A 14,390-nucleotide genomic window follows, 5' to 3' on the forward strand; every position below is an offset into this window, starting at 1 on the left:
TTTAATGACTTTTCGATGCCAGCAAGTGTCATTCCCTCAAGAAGCCTATGGACTAGTATGCAGGAGTGATCTTAATATCTTAATTTGTGTTGCGAAGATGAACAAAGGTCTTACGGGGTTGGAACAACATGAGGGTGAGTAAATACTGACAGAATTTAAATTTTTGGGTGAACTAACCCTTTAAGCCTCAAAAACGCCGTCGCCGTGTAAACGAAAGGCACATCCGATAAAATATTTTTACGTTTACACCCGGAATCGTTCTCGTGTAAACGGGGCCTAAACACAACCCGGACACACCCTTCCCCTTCCACTAATCATTTCATGTCCATCAATAAAAACGGCCTCAACCGGCCTCTTCTTAAAATGAATTTGATGAAAGGATATGAGAATTGATCCCCCTGGAAAACCTGGAGCTCCACGATGTTTCACAGGGATTTCAGTGCCTCTCCATAGGTCACCTCTGCCAGGCTGATGTCTAGAGACCTACTACTCGCTTACTGGCAAATAACAGCAGCTCAGATATTTGATGAGAAGCCAAACACTTTAATTCCCTTCTTTATCCAAAAGGAAAAGGGTCGAAATCAATGCAAAACGGCGCTATTCAGCATTAGGACCTTTAAATAAAAACGCTCAACGGTGAGCAACTCATCTTCCTTCCAAGCTGAAACAAGACTAGACTCCCTCAGCTATTTATAACTGAAGATATTTCCATTGTGCCATCTCGGCTGACAGTGATCTCTATCTGCAGTACTATGAATATATCATAAGGTAAAAAAAAATCATATTCTGGAGAGCGAAACTTTGTTACCTTGGCAGATTAGTTATGCATGGCTTTGCGCACTGATCAAATAAATTAGTCTCGTTGAACGTGAAAACAAAACCAGGTCATGTGTGTGAGAGAGAAAGAGAGACATTAGACTTTCCTTGAAGAACGGAAAAATCTCATTTCCAAGTCGCTGTAAAGAAGTTGAAAGCTGCTGACAGTCCCTGTGCCATTTTGATCGGCTCACGTTTGATCAAATCTGTCTACGTCGCACGAGCCGCTGGAATTAGACGTGTACACATCACACGCCAAGCAGGGAGAAACTGAAAACTCTGTTCGCACGACGCACGGCATGTCAGATCTTTTCAAATTGGGTTGTTCTTACAATGTCTCAAATTGTATGAAAGAGGAGAGCAGATCTCTGTTGCATTTGCGACGGGAGACTGATGGCAGATTGTTTGGTAAACTCGCTAAGATGAAGCCGTCGTTAAAGAGTCGCGAGCATTTGATGACGTGCGTGGCATCTCTTTCACGATGGATCAAGCTCACGCCGCATGTGAAGCGAGCATTCTTTCAGGTTTGGGGTTTATTAGAAAATAAAATCTCCTTACAATGTCATTGACAGTGAAGAATGGCTGATTTATACATTGTAACCAATTCAACAATTTCAATGCATTTAACTTAACTAACGTGACTTAAAAGATTAGTTCACTTTTGAAAAAACTTTTGCTGATAATTTACTCACCCCCATGTCATCCAAGATGTCCATGTCTTTCTTTCCTCAGTCGAAAAGAAATTAAGGTTTTTGATGAAAACATTCCAGGATTTTTCTCCATATAATGGACTTACATGGGAACCAGACGGTCCGAGGTCCAAACGACAGTTAATAACAGTTTCAGATGCAGCTTCAAATGTCTTTAAACGACACCAGACGATCTTATCATGCGAAACGATCGGTTATTTCAAAACTCATTCCAAAAATGTAACTTTTCTAAGGACAAATGCTAGCATTGCTCTATTCTGTGAGGCGCGTTTGTAACGTCACGTAATACGTAATTACGTTCAAAAGGTCACGGGTGACGTAGCCGGAAGTACAGAGTCAGTGTTTACAAGTTGAACGCATAGGTTGAACGTGCAAAATAACTCAAACGCCGTTTACAAAAAAGGAATTAAAAGGTAAAACAACGATGTCGGACGATTTTGATTCTGTACTTCCGGCTACGTCGCCCGTAACCTTTTGAACGTAATTACGTATTACGTGACGTTGCAAACGCGCCTCACAATATATTACAAGGCTAGCATTTGTCCTTAGAAAAGTTAAATTTTTGGAATAAGCTTTGAAATAACCGATCGTTTCGCATGATAAGACCCTTATTCATCGTCTGGTGTCGTTTAAAGACATTTGAAGCTGCATCTGAAACTGTTATTAACTGTCGTTTGGACCTCGGACCGTCTGGTTCCCATTGAAGTCCATTATATGGAGAAAAATCCTGAAATGTTTTCATCAAAAACCTTAATTTCTTTTCGACTGAGGAAAGAAAGACACGGACATCTTGGATGACATGGGGGTGAGTAAATTATCAGCAAAAGTTTTTTCAAAAGGGAACTACTCCTTTAAGTGACGTCATTTAGCAAATATAAGCAAATGAGCAAATGAAAAAAGTATACTGCATATGTCTAAGTGAATAAAAAGATCTATATGGAATCAAAAGCTTTTTCAAATAAAAAGGACAATCAAAATAAACAGAAACTAATTAAATTGTCTTCTATATTTACTTCAATTTATGATAACGATGAGTACGCTATGGACACAAATCTGCACAACTAAATGTAAACAACATTAGGAGGCTTAAAACAAATGTCAAGGGTATTCTGATAAACAATACTGGCAATATTAACTGAGAAACAATTATTTTCATGACTTGAAATGTAAGACAATTCATTAAGCGATAAATTAAACCCAAACAACATGTTCTATTAATAATATAATCAATATAAGGCTTAAAACTAAGTTCAGGGTCAATCCAAAGACTAACGTATTTAAATGAATCATAATCAAACATAATAATCAAATCAAAAGGATAGCAATGTCAACGGGGGACACCAAACATCATACAACAAGAGGACATTTAAAATCAGACTTATAACATCTGCATACCGATGTACATTAATATTCACAAGCTTTTCTGTGGCATCACAACTCTCCATACCTGTCCACCCCAGAAAAGTTGTGAACAAAGTGAAGCTCTTGAGTTGGTTGATATACGTTTACCCCATTGTTGCATCAGCAGAAGAGGTTTCAAAGGTTTCTGTAACGGCAGCGGATGACCTGTTTTCAATCTCACCTGCGCACGCTCTAATTTTGAGTACGCGATTGACATTGCGGCCGCGATCCGTGGCCCGTGAGAGTATGGATCTTTATTCAAGCTGCCAGCTGGGGTCTCAGTGGTGAGTCTATCAGAGCGCTGTTGGCCGGAGCTCAGGTAAGCGGTGTTCTGGAGAGAGCTCTATTAGAGCAGAGTAAAGCCATGTAATCACATTACATTTGCCTCCTTCAGCCCGGTGCCAGAAACGCAAAGCCACATTAGAGACACGGAGAGACCCAGACAAACTCAATCATGTTTAGCCTCTCTCTTGCGCACACACAGACATGATTGTACTTATCTCAATGAGGGTAAAGACTTCTATTTTTTTTTAGATATTAAAGATAATTATTATAACTATAGACTAACACCGTGTCCAAACTACACGCGACGCGATAAAATTCCAGCGACAGCAAGTGTGTCTGTCCACATTAGACGCGACGCGACTGTGAGACGCCACACATAAAAAAAACAACGCTATCTCACGACCAATTTGTACGAATTCGATTAAAAAGTGGCTAATTCGTACTACTTCATACGACCTCACCTGTACGAATTCGTACGATTTGTCTAAACCCACGTGATGGGTAGGTTTAAGGGCGGGGTCAGGGGTAGGTCATTCGTACGAATTCATAAGTATTGGCCAATTCGTAAAATATGTACAATTTAGCAAAATTCGTACTAATTCGTACGAGTGAGGTCGTACGAATTGTTACGAATTAGCCACCTCGTAAAATTCGTATGAATTCCCGTGAGATCGGGTTGAAAAAAAATCACATCGTTAGTTGTGCGTGACTTTTACTTGCATACATACATTTCAGTATTTAACGCAGTCATTCCCGTTAGCCACTGTGGCGGGTTGAATTTTATATATAATAACAATTTTTCAATTGTAGTCTTTTTAAAAGGCATCTGAAATAATAAACTAAGTGCAATGTAGAGATGTTTCGAAACATCATGACTTTGCGTAAACATACACGTCACTTTCAAGTCAAGTGGCGTGTTATCTATACGCATTTTTAGCAATCCGCATGTCCACGCATATTTTGCGTGTATGTTTACACCGTTAAATGTCCGAGTGATTCCGCGTTTATGTACATGCCGTTAAATGTCCGAGCGAAACAAAGCAAAATGTAGATCTACATCTCGGGAGCGATATTTAGGGACGGGGTTGGGGTTGGTCATATATTTATATATACAGTAATGTAACGTTAAGTCGACGGCGTTTATAAACAAGCGATTATGCGTGTTGATAGCATGCCAAAAATGGAAATACGAATCGGCGTGTCATACATACGCCATTTCATGAGATCATTCCGGACAGCGAGTTGACACAAACCCGGCTCCACTCACTCACTGGTTTCATTTGCTCCGGATGAATATTGTTGGTGTTACATGGATTGAATTTCGCTCAAGGACAGGACTCATTCTCTCAGATTGTGTGCTCACACCCAAAGTGCGCGTACATAAAGCCGCCTCTCAGTCTTTTTCGCTGATTATTGAACTTAAACAGTCAAACACACAGTAAGAATTCACGTAACACTTATGTTTTAGGTGAACGTAAACAGTTGAGAAAGAAAACGAATGTGTAGCAGTAATGTATCCGTGCTTTGGGTCTTAAAGTGACAGCAGCCTAAAATATCTACTGCCAAATGCGATAATATTAAAAATATCTCAATGACAGTTTTCCCCATGGTATCAATGTCAAAATTCTGAGTGGCTAGTAACTTTGGAAAACCACTAGCTGCAGTGGCTATATACACAAAATAAATATCCAAAGGCCAGAATATAGTACAGACTTCAGGATGGACTCATTTGACTTGGTCCAGTAGGCAAACATACAGAACAGCAGCAGTGTTTGTGGGTCACGAGAACACACACGTTACATCAGACATAACGAGAACATCGACACACACATGCACTCCAGCCTGAATGAGAGACAGGAAGCTCCCTAGGTGAGTGTTCTGGTAGAACAGACACAATCGGCTGAGAGACAGGTTGTTAGAAGATAAGACCTGCCCTTAGAGGCCACAAGACCTCAGCACATACTTTAACAAGTTAACTACTTGAGGACCTACTATAGACCTTTACTGCTTAAAACACAGCTAAACTAACAAAATAAATTGACGAAATGATAACACAACACACATTACCTGATAAAGATCTAAAATTTGACACTCACGGACGGCTTATCTGGCTAACTCCATCACACTTGCTCATCTCTGCTCCAGTTGCTGGGTTTTCTGGAATATTTCATAGTTTCACAGATCAGAAAAAGAGCTTCGCGTCTGCCAAGAGCGGCTTCACTCTCTCGGAATAATGAACACCTAACAAATATGAGCATGCAATTTACAGCGCATCAACATTATGAAGGGATATTTTTTTGCATTCTTGCCATTTTTATCCATAGTATTGACAGAGAGAAGTAAATCACAGGGAGAAGAAAAAAAGGGAAGTGACATGAGCCGAATTTCAACTTACACAGCCTACATGAGAAAGTAAGACATGTTTGAAGGTCAACATATTTTGTTGATCCTGGAACAACATTCCCGTCTGAGAATTCAGGCCAAACCAACATTGGAACAACAACAGCACTACTGAACTCAAAGATTGATGAGCGATTTTCACTCTATCCGTCTCACTTTTAAAACCATTCATAAAACCCAAACTATTCAGGTGGTTTAAAGCAGCTCATGAAGAACATCTTCTGCTGGACTAATACACTTGCTTTGGTCACACAGAACTAAACTACACTACTGTCAACTGCAATTACCTCAAGGCTTCTGCCATGGTGATCAAACCGAGAGAGGATGGAAGCCATAAACGGCGAGCTATCATGGGGCTCTGGTCATATTTGCATAAACAGAACTGATTTATGGGTATTCGGGTAGTCAGACTGAAACTATGAGGTGGAAGTATGCATGACATTATCCGTTTAATGGAATTTCATGCTCTGTCTCGCGCTTGTTATATGATAAGAAATGTTGCTCTCATTAGATATAATACTCACTATGAAGTTTTTTTGTAAAAGTGCCAATCACACTAAACTGAACAATAGTTCACAAATAAATGTGAGCCATTTACACATCTCAAAAGTATCGACATGCAACATGGCATTTACAATTTACATCATTTCAAAGCAAACCATTTGGAATTTATTTTCCTCACTCAGTTAAAAGATACAAAATGACTTGTGTGATTCACAACTCTCCTAATTCACAGTTTCTGATGGAAATATCATATAAAGAAGCCTTAAAGGAATACTCCACTTTTTTTTTTTTTTTGGAAATAGGCTCATTTTACAACTCCCTCAGAGTCAAACAGTTGAGTTTTACCGTTTTTGAATCAATTCAGCCGATTTTCTGATATTTAGAAGAATATCAGACCGTTTCTGGTCTCATTGACTTCCATAGTAGGAAAAATATATATACTTTCTAGTCAATGAGTCTCGATACAGATCTGACCGTCGTAACAGACAAAAAAACAACGTGTAATCTAAACCAGGCATAAAACAAATTTGTATGCATATTTTTTATTTGAAAATCTAATTTTAATTTATTTGCGAATTTCGTAATTTTATTGAAACTCCTCACATTTATTTGTGGATCTTAATCTATTTATTTGGAATAACGCAACAATTCTAACCCCAAGTTCTCCTCTAGCACCTTGTCAAAGAAGATTTGTGTTTTTACTGCAGCTTAAAAAATATAGATGCATCAAGAATCAGATTGTCACTCTGAATCAAAACCTAATCGAATCTTGACTTCCTTTGACTTTCTCTTCACACTTTCAACAAAAAGTGTCAAACACCTACTAAAAACAGAGACTTTTTAAAGTTGAAGTTGAATATGATTTGGAAGTGTCGTCACTTACTCAGTAGCAACCCTCACATCGGTCTGCATGTCACTAAAGTACGACAGCGTGATAAAAAAACGGCGTGGACAGAATTAAACGGCTCAAATCCGAGGAGCCCAGAGGCGAACGCATATGTCCCGCCATGTTGTTATGAAGCAAACCCATGATTTGTGTTGGTTCGAGAAACATCATGCTGGACACAGGCATTCATAACACAACACTGGTGACAATGGAAGTAATTTCAGCACTCGACCAAAGCAGAGATGGTATCGCAACCGGCTCAGTAATTATGAGGCTAAACCAAAGTGACAAGCGGTTTTGATTGTGGAAACAGAGGTTCGGAGATACAGACTGCATAATGGTATGATTGCAACCCTCCGCAGAGAGTGACTCGGGTATCAGAGCGGCCCTTGCGAGGAAACAACCGGCCGATGAAATTACTTCATATTAATGACTCACACAGATAAATGAACATAAATGAATTCAAATGTGGATTCGCAAGCCGGTTGTTCCCGAAGGAGGGCTCAGTGTCCAGTGTATATGGATCAGGTTCGTCCTCCTTCGAATCACAATCTGTAAGTATTATTAATAATGTTTGCTGCTATGTTTTCTGTAGCATGCACAATATAGCGCAGCTTCTAAACGAGTAAAGTTAGTTTTGTTTTTGATATTCACCAGACATTCATTAAAAAATGGCAATTACCTCCTAAACGACTTAGCCAAATATGACTTCGCTCTATATAATAAGCACTGGCCTTCAAAAGCCGCCGCGGAAAAGCTTGCTCTTGATGGATACGCGAGTAAGGGGCCGTGTGGAAAGTGCACTTTTTCTGACACGTTTGTTCAAACACTATATACAATTTTCAACACTTGACAAGCTATAATCCTGGTTATGGGCGTTACGTTGCCGACAATCTCTGCCTACGGTTTACCAATAACAGCTGACTGGGTCATTTGACCAATCGCCGCAGATTCGCGTCACTCAAAGGAGGTGTTTGGGAAAATGAATCGTCGAACGAATCATTTGGGAGTCGTTGAGCAAATCGGGTAAAAATAAATGCATATTATAAGACAAATAAAGTGTTTTTTATCCTTGCATGCACGTTAAACTGTTTTTGGGAACTCCCAAAACAAAAATATGAGCATTTCAAATGCTATGATAGGGGCTCTTTAAGCATTTGCCTATTTAAATCCAAACAGTGGCTAAATATATAAAACTTAATAAATTTCCAACTCAAATTATTATTAACTGGCATTAATAGGCCTGAATTTGGAAATGCAAGAGATGAAGAATGAATGCTGAAGAGTAAATAGTATAAAGTGGCATTTTGAAAGCCAACAAAAATCGTATCATATTGTAAATCTTCAAGACACGCTTTTCTGTTCAACCCCCGAAACACTGATGTAATATCCAACAATATGGGTGCAAAAAGACACTTTTGAGTCTAAAGCTGTCACAATAGATACATGAAAACCAATGACAACACCATGAGCACAATGTGATCAACACAGCCAAAGCTTAGGCTTACGTAAAAACATGGAGGCTTCTCAATACAGTTATTTTGATCCAAACCCCATTCCCATGGAACACACTTTGCATTTATTTTACATACAATGACAGTTCATCCTGAACATGTCTATCAAGCAACAAAAAGGACAAACACGCACTATAAAAATAGTCTATACAACTTGTAAAAATATACTCGCCTTCAACGTCTCCTTTTCTATTCCACTAAAAATCTAGGACCATAATTGTTTGAAATGGCATGAAGGTGAAAGAACAATGACAGCCTCTTCATTTATCCATCACTATTCCTCTACAAAGATGTCTTGTTAAATTCTCATGACTCGTCAAAACTCTCAGGACAGTCAAAAGGTCTTTTTTTTCCAGTTCGCTCTTGACAAGGAACATCTAAACACTGATTCAGAGAGACAGCTTCAGATTCATCATCCCACAGATGTTTGAATCGTTCCCAGTGTTTCCGACTCCTGCACAGGCGCGCGTTTCGATGGAGAACAGCTGGCGACTGAGTCGTTTCCTCTGACCCCAGCGCATTCGAACGGCGCCCCCTAAATAAACCTGTCAGATGCGGTTAGATACGGGCACTGCGGGGCGGCGTGCCAAATCCACCCACCTCTCCGGGCCCACCATCTGTTAAATATGCCACACGCGAGCCAGGAGACCTCTGAGACGTGCAACATCAAGAGAGGCTGGTGAAAGCCCCGATGTATTTGGACTGGTTATTTTGCAAATCTCTCTGATAAATTAAAACTCGAAGCAGAGGAAATCTACAATGGTGTCAGGAGCAGGCGGGCAAATACCGTATGACCATATTTTTTCCCACATAATCGCAAACAAAAACAAGTAAATCAAGCAGATGAAATGATTTAGGATGTCTCCGGTAGACGACCGCATCATGAACTGTTCTATTACGACTGACAAATTAGATCAGTGTCGGAAAACATTCATTTCTCGGAGAGCTTTGGCGAGCTATTGAGTTTGTTCTATATAATTTATCCATATGAGAAATGTCAACAATAAAACACACACTGTTGTAGGCATATAGATAACACTTTTTGTCTAGACAGAGGACTAAAATGACTGTGAAGGCACAAATAGAGTAAGAATTGTTTTCACAAACACAATTCCATGTACAAGTTTACATACCAGTATATAAAAATTGCAGTTATTGTTCATAAAAACTAAAACAATTACAAATCACTTTTGATTTGAATAAATCAGAATTAAAATAAAATATAAAATACCAGATGACAAAGTTAAAAATTAAAAACTGTAAATGTTACATTGGCAACTAACCCTAAATAAAATGTTAAATAAAAAGTACTAAAATTACAAAAAGTAAACTGAAATAAAAATAAATTAAACTTATATATAGGCTACATTTCTTTTATATACTGTGTATATATATATATATATATATATATATATATATTGCTTATCAAAACTCATCAAAATAAGTTTTTACTTTTTCATAAGTTATACACTGTAAAAAAAAATATTTTCATGATTTGTAATCACAACATTTTTCTTTTGTCAAATCAACTTAAATACTTTATGTAGTTCAGATAACACAATATTTTAAGTTTCTGATGATTAAACCAATCTCCTTCATTGTATTAACTCAATTTTTCCATTTCAATGAACTTAAAATTTTAAGGCAACCAGGTTACTTCATTTTTTAAGTTAAACCAACAATATTTTTTTACAGTGTACAAGAGTGTTCAACTATAAGTTTAAGTCAGTTTAATTTAATTTAAGTTGAAATGACTTAAAGAACCAAGTCGATTGTACTTTTTTACAGTGTAATGAAAATCACACTGTAAAAAAATATTGTTGGTTTAACTTAAAAAAATAAGTAACCTGGTTGCCTTAAAATTTTAAGTTCATTGAAATGGAAAAATAGAGTTAATACAATAAAGGAGATTGATTTAATCATCAGAAACTCCAAATATTATGTTATATGAACTACATAAATGATCTAAGTTACAAATCATGAAAATATATATATTTTTTTTACAGTGCAGAAATTCAATTGCATGGTAAAACGTGTAGCTTTAAAATAAGCATACATCAATGCATATTTCAAAAGTCCAATATTTCGTGCGTACTATATACCCTTTGTTAGAGTCCCTGAGGAGAGTGACGTGGATGGTACAGTTACTTACGTATTCACCGTAGGTCTCCTGCACGGTTGGAGGAGGAGGTCTGTACCCAGGTGGGGGCGGAGCTCCTCGTGCTCTCGGTGAGGGAACCCCCCTCCCTCTGCTGGACGGGACCCTGCTGGGCGGAGCTCCTCTGGGCGCCACCCCCCGGGGAACTGCAGCCTGAGGCGGAGGAACACCCCCTCTACTCCTGCAGGACAAACACCTCGGCTCAATATACATCAATGAAATTTCAATCAATTCAAATTTTTTGCAAGAATCATTTGTCTATGTGCAACATTAGGTTACAACAGGAACAATAATGAACAAAATAGTGTAAAAAAAAGCCACATAAATTTGACATTTTTTACAAAAATGGACTTAATCAAACAACAATATGTACTTAAATGTTTGAATTAGTTTTATAGACAAACCTAAGTACAAGCTAAAGTACAAGCCATTTGTAGTTCCCATAATTCCACAGTTTTGACGACTGTTTAAATTTTTGACTATAGTGCACGCTACCGTTCAATAGTTTGGGGACTTAAAGTTGTTGAAGTTTTTAAAAAGGAATTAACACTTTTATTCAGCAAGGAGGTGTTAAATTGATCAAATGTGACAGTTAAGCCTTTGGCAGTGTTACAAAAATAAAAAATAAATTACATTTCAAATAAATGCTGAGTTGATCTTTCTGTGACTCTGAAGAATAGAGCTTTACCATCACAGGAATAAATTACATTTAAAGGAATAAATTACAATTAAAAATAATATTAAAATATTATATAGAATATTTTATTTAAAATAATATAAAATTATTTTAAAATGGCATTAATATTTCCCAATATTGCTGTTTTTACTAATCAAATATTTATTTTTGATCAAATAAATGCAGCTTTGGTGAGCATAAAACAATAAAAAATATATCTTTTTTGCTACATTTCTGTTCTCGACAATGTACATTTGTGGGGATTTAGCACTTGCATGAAGAACACATTTAGTGCATAGAGATCGATTTTAGACTTTGGTATAAAACATACCTTGTGTAAGTTTTTGTTTTTAATGTTGATAATATATTATACGCGCAAGAATGAAATTCTTTGCAGTTCAACAAGCAAAAAAAATCATATTAAATGATGTGCAATTTAAACACAGTCTTGTCAATATTGAATGAAGGAATAAATGAATGAATGAGGTATTTATTTCATGTTTGCTCTATTTTGCAATAAAGTAATAATCCCAACGAAAGCCACAGCTGAACTGTTGTGCATCTCCAAATAACACATTAACATAAATTGAATTAATCAGGAGTTAATGATTCAATGATCCATTCATAAATACAGCCACTTGCTTCATCACTGAATGAATTACATTAAGACTTATCACCAATCACTTGCAGCTTTAGTTTAATATTTAAAAGTATCACTGCGTTTTGATCATCCCATAATGTCTCTATTGAACATTTTTTTTTATTTAAAACATTATCTCATAACATCATTTATGCCATTATAATTGCATTCACACCACCTCTGAGCAGCATTGAACAGTTATTAACTCTTTCCCCGCCACTGACGGACATTTTACTCGTTTATGAGACCGCCATGAACGAAAATTTCTGGCTTTCCGTGTTTTCACTGTTAAAATGTAGGGGGCGCTGTTATGCATATTCTGAAAGAGCACAGAATTAAAACACAGGCGAAGAAGAAGAAGCAGAAACAAGTGATAGCATATGTAAAGAGATGCATATGTAAAATAACGTGAACAACAAATCAAATCTGCTTAACGTTACTGAATGATGTCAGAACGAGCTGTAGGACTGGGGTGTTGATGAACTCGATCTACTCCATCTGTGTTTTGTTTGTTTGATCCAGTTGTAGTCAAAAATGTGTTTTGCTCAAAATGTTGCTTTTTTATGAAACTTACCCACACTCAAGTGTTAATAAAATAAAAGAATGCAAGAAGCTAGAATAAAACAGGTTTTTTTGTTTAAAAGCAGTGTCTCGGTTCTTTCTATTGATGTATAGCATGTTCAGATATTCATGCAACAAAATATTGTGTGGGCCATGAAACTTTTGTGAAAAGGATCAAAAATGCTGGCATCAGCTGGCAACTTTTTTTAAAGACACTGGAGGAGAAATAGTAAAAAAAAAAAAAAAAAAAAAAAAAAAAAACACACACACACCTGAAAATCAATTTAAAGGGGAAAATATGGTCCCTTAATGAAAAGGTGTGAGTGCAGTGTAAGAGGAAAAGAGGAGGTGCGCAGAAGGTTGTTAAACGCCTCAGGAGGTTTGGAAAGTTTGGAAACCACTGCTCTAATGGAAGATTGCTTTAATGGTTTTATTGAATTTTCCTCTCCAACTATGATGAAAATGAGAATGATTTGAGGTAATGACATTAGTGTCAGTCCGTGTGAGAATAAATCTGCCAGTTATGCCGCATTAAACTCTCAGTGGAGTTTTAAATTATTTGCTCAATAAACAGCAGAGAAAATTCGAATGAACAGAGAAGGTGATATTAAGGAGTTAATTCGCCTTATTTACATGTTTTTCTGGCGTTTCACAGTTGTGTATGGCGTAAATGTCCTCAGCGGCCATGTTTTCATCCAAACTTATGTGCAGAATTGGAATATTGCATCAAATTTTTTTCAAATAAAGCACCATTTCCATCCAATGTGTTCAAGAGAACAGAATGGGAAATTGGCGCAAAATATCTAGGTCTGCTTTCGTTTCGGCACAGCAAAAATGGTAGTAAACAGTCCTTATTTTGTCTTATCAGCTCTCATAGAAATAAATAAATAGCGAGACGGTTGTTATAGCGAATACAACCCTGCGAACTTTAACACGGTCTTGAATCAGCCGAAGGGGTTTTATTTGCTGTAACAACCGCCTCGCTATACATTTCCCACTTATAACATGGCTACTTACCAAATAAATCAATAATTTTACACAAAATATGTATTTAAAAAGAAGTTTATTCATTAAAAAAAAAACGATTATATTACCAGAGTGAACAACTGCGTCCATAGCAACACGATCTAGCTGTTAAAACACATAAAATGGTAAAATATGTGATCAACACAAAAGGCTAACGTTATATAAACTAAAAATTTAAACCAGTAAAAGGGAACAGCTTTAAATCCCCCCTCTGCAAATCAGCTAAGCCGATATTTTAATGTCAAACGTTAGGCTGTATCAAAAGGTAACTTCGCGTCTGCTGCCATGATGAGTCCATAGATATAAACAAACTGCTTCGCTGTGTCGCATATACGTCGTCACCGTCTTGCTGCCCCTCCCCGTTCTGTGATTGGTTCCCTATCTCAGGGGAAAATTTGGTTCATGGTGTCCAGGCTATAGATATCTATATAAAGGCTAGATATCTCGTCCGCGATTGGTTGGCTCATCACGTTTGAGGGCGTGGCTTAGCCATAGGTCAATTCCATCCAGTGTTTTTATGCATTTACCCAAAATCACAATCACAGCACGTATAATCAAATCTGATCGTACCTGTGCGGCCCCGGCGCTGGTGTTCCTCTGGCTCGTGTGCTGGTTTTGCCTCTCGCAGCCGGGACTTTGGCGTCCTCTGAGCCGCCGTTCAGATATGTCAGCTCCTGTAGCTGAGCCTGTCTGATCTCATCATTATAGTCCTGTACGACACACACACATATGGGCACTAGTTAATGAGCTGGAACGTGCAATAATGGTCCACTTGATTTTCAAGGGGAAATATACGCCCCCTGCGACCTCAAA

General features: G+C 37.6%; 1 protein-coding gene across 2 annotated transcripts in view; it reads right to left on the reverse strand.

Annotated features, from left to right (window-relative positions):
* Window positions 1–14,390, reverse strand: part of khdrbs3 (KH domain containing, RNA binding, signal transduction associated 3) — a 151,048-nt gene that overhangs the window by 27,819 nt on the left and 108,839 nt on the right. For both annotated transcript variants that reach the window (XR_016147298.1, XM_089122786.1), the window contains exons 5-6: window positions 14,148–14,287; window positions 10,669–10,855 (exon numbers count right to left, since the gene is read on the reverse strand). Coding sequence is in view for 1 of the 2 variants with exons in the window: in XM_089122786.1 (XP_088978912.1) it covers window positions 10,669–10,855; window positions 14,148–14,287 (327 nt within the window). In the remaining variant the exon portion in view is untranslated. The remainder of the gene's footprint in view (window positions 1–10,668; window positions 10,856–14,147; window positions 14,288–14,390) is intronic.

Source organism: Pimephales promelas, chromosome 18 (assembly GCF_988280905.1).
Source record: "Pimephales promelas chromosome 18, fPimPro1.hap1.1, whole genome shotgun sequence".
NCBI lineage: Eukaryota > Metazoa > Chordata > Actinopteri > Cypriniformes > Leuciscidae > Pimephales > Pimephales promelas.